This window comes from Seriola lalandi, unplaced genomic scaffold, assembly GCF_002814215.2.
Source record: "Seriola lalandi dorsalis isolate HSWRI2012SDOR001 ecotype SW California unplaced genomic scaffold, Sedor1 jcf7180002053889, whole genome shotgun sequence".
Taxonomy (NCBI): domain Eukaryota; kingdom Metazoa; phylum Chordata; class Actinopteri; order Carangiformes; family Carangidae; genus Seriola; species Seriola lalandi.
Genome location: NW_019524442.1, coordinates 8698 through 11185, shown reverse-complemented (window position 1 = coordinate 11185; position 2488 = coordinate 8698). Strand labels below are relative to the sequence as shown.

The 2488-nt window shown below is 48.7% G+C and overlaps 1 protein-coding gene across 1 annotated transcript; it reads left to right on the top strand.

Moving 5' to 3' along the window:
- Positions 1–154: 154 nt before the first annotated feature.
- On the top strand, positions 155–2481 carry LOC111651957 (GTPase IMAP family member 7-like; the record flags this gene model as incomplete). Its single annotated transcript, XM_023402022.2, has 2 exons — positions 155–259; positions 615–2481. Coding segments are annotated over 2 exons (869 nt in total), but the record flags the coding sequence as incomplete, so codon positions are not given.
- Positions 2482–2488: the final 7 nt, after the last annotated feature.

Genomic DNA, 2488 nt, shown 5'->3' with positions numbered 1-2488 from the left:
TCTCTCTCTCTCTCTCCCTCTCTGTCTGTCTCTCTCTCTCTCTCTCTCTCTCTCTGTCTGTCTCTGTCTCTCTCTCTCCCTCTCTGTCTGTCTCTCTCTCTCTGTCTGTCTCTGTCTCTCTCTCTCTCTCTCTGTCTGTCTCTGTCTCTCTCAGTCTTCAGACTGGTTCTTGTTGGGAAGACTGGGGCAGGGAAGAGTTCCAGTGGAAACACCATACTGGGAAGAGACGCCTTCAATGCAGCAGTCAGCCAAACGTCAGGTAACTCCCCCCACCCCCCTCTATACTAAACCAGATGGTTATTAGTCATCATGTACATTACACTAGCTGAGTGATGACATCACTGCTGTGGGCGGAGCCATCAGAAAAACACCTGTTTTAGACACTTTGAAAAGCAACAATCCAACATCTGTTTAAATGAAGCTTCATGTAGAATATTGTTTTTAGAATATTTAAAACAGCTCTTTCCTTTGGGACTACATTCTTCTCAACTGCTGAACTACAGTATTCCTACGCACAGGCACCTACAGAGTGCACTGTATCACGCTGCTCTGTGATTGGCTGCGGCGTGATACTAAACCTGAGTAGAGTAAACAGCCTGTGTTTCTCTCCTCAGTCACCAGACAGTGTCGTAAGAAGAAGGGGAAGGTGTTCAACAGAGAGGTGACCATCGTCGACACCCCCGGCCTCTTCGACACCTCGTTACCTGCGAGCACAGTGAAGAGGGAGATCGCCAAATGCATCAACATGTCAGCCCCGGGGCCCCACGCCATCCTGCTGGTCATCAAGGTGGGGCCCTTCACTAATGAGGAACAGGACGCTGTGAAGCAGGTGGAGGAGGTGTTTGGGAAGGATGCATGGAAGTACACCATCATCCTCTTCACCCAGGATGACCAAACGGCTGCAGAGGTGGAGAGACAGCTGAAGGAGTCTGGACCCGAGCTGCAGGAGATCCTGAGGAGAGTCAACCACCGATACCACATCCTCAACAACAACAAGACCAACGAGCGTGGTCAGGTACTGGATCTGCTGGAGAAGGTGGAGAAGATGGTTGGTGCCAACGGAGGACAGTTTTACTCCAACTACACCTACCAGCAGGTGGTGAGGATGCTGGACCAGAGAGAGGAGGAGCTCAGAGAGCTCTACCAGAAGAAACTGGAGCAGGAAGTAAAAGCTGTGGAGTCAAAGTACGAAGAGAAGCTGAAGGAGGCTCGAGAGGAACGACAGCAGGTGGAGGAACGACTGAAGTCTGAGCTGGAGGAGGTGAAGAGGTACTACCACGCTTTAGAGAGCGGAGTCCGTCATGTGGTGGAGCAGACTGTGGAAACTGACTCCTTAGAAAAAATAGTCAAGTTCCATCAGACTCTGAGACTGAACTGAAGCCTCAGTGTTTGTCATTGAGGTCAAACTGACGTCACAAGTTAGATCACTTCCTCTGCCTCTGATGAACTCCTGATCACTGTGATGTGGTGACACCTTGTGGAAGAAACATGCAACAGCAGGGCCTGTGAGCACCAACACACCACCAGGAGAGGACACACAGTCAGTTCATTTTTCATTCATTCATCCTCCACATTATCAAAGTTTTTATTTTAAGGTGAAAAACGTTGATCAGAAACCTTCAGCACTCAGTCTTATACGCTCAGACTGCGTCCTCATCACTAACACTATCTTTTTAGCTCTGTATCAGAAATGATCTCTGTCCAGACTAACACACCTGAAAACACACACATACCTGAGCAATCACCTACACTGAGCATGTGCGAGCCGGTGTAAACAGGAAGTAGATCGTCTCCTCTGATGGAGGAACAGCAAAAACAGTTGTAGCATTAAAACAGAGAATGTAAGTGAACAACAGCTGCAAAGACAACAAGGTCAGTAACACTGTCATTCATCATCATGTTGTTTTCACTACTGGTAGTCCAGGCTGATGACAGCCAATCAGGAGAGACTGTGGCTGTGACTTCATCAATTACAAAGGTCTCAGTTTCTGTCCAGACTACAACACTTTTAATGCTCTGAAACTACAGTCGTGCGGACGGAGGAGAAAACGTAGCAGAAGAGATGAGTTTAAAATGAAAACGTAGCAGTGTGGACGTAGCCTTAAACACACCACCGCCAGGCCAAAGAAACCTGGCTCTTCAACCCCTACAAGAGCAACCATGCTCCCAGCACCAGGTCACACTGCTGCTACCTGGAACCATAGCTCACCTGCTCACCAGCAACAGGAGAGTTAGCATGTAGCGGCTAACTGTAGGAACACAGAGGAAACCAGTGACCTCCTCAGAGACAGTCAGACAGGTCTCCACTCCACCAGGAAGTAACACAACTCACTGGACTTTAAACACAACAGTGGAAGAGACTGAAGGACTGGGTAAAGACCGGGCTAACATCAGCTAGCACACCACAGCTACGCGTCACAACTGTTTACGTTTGTTAATGTACTTACTGAGCTTGTTGTTGTGATGTCTGCTCACGTTGTCCCTCCCC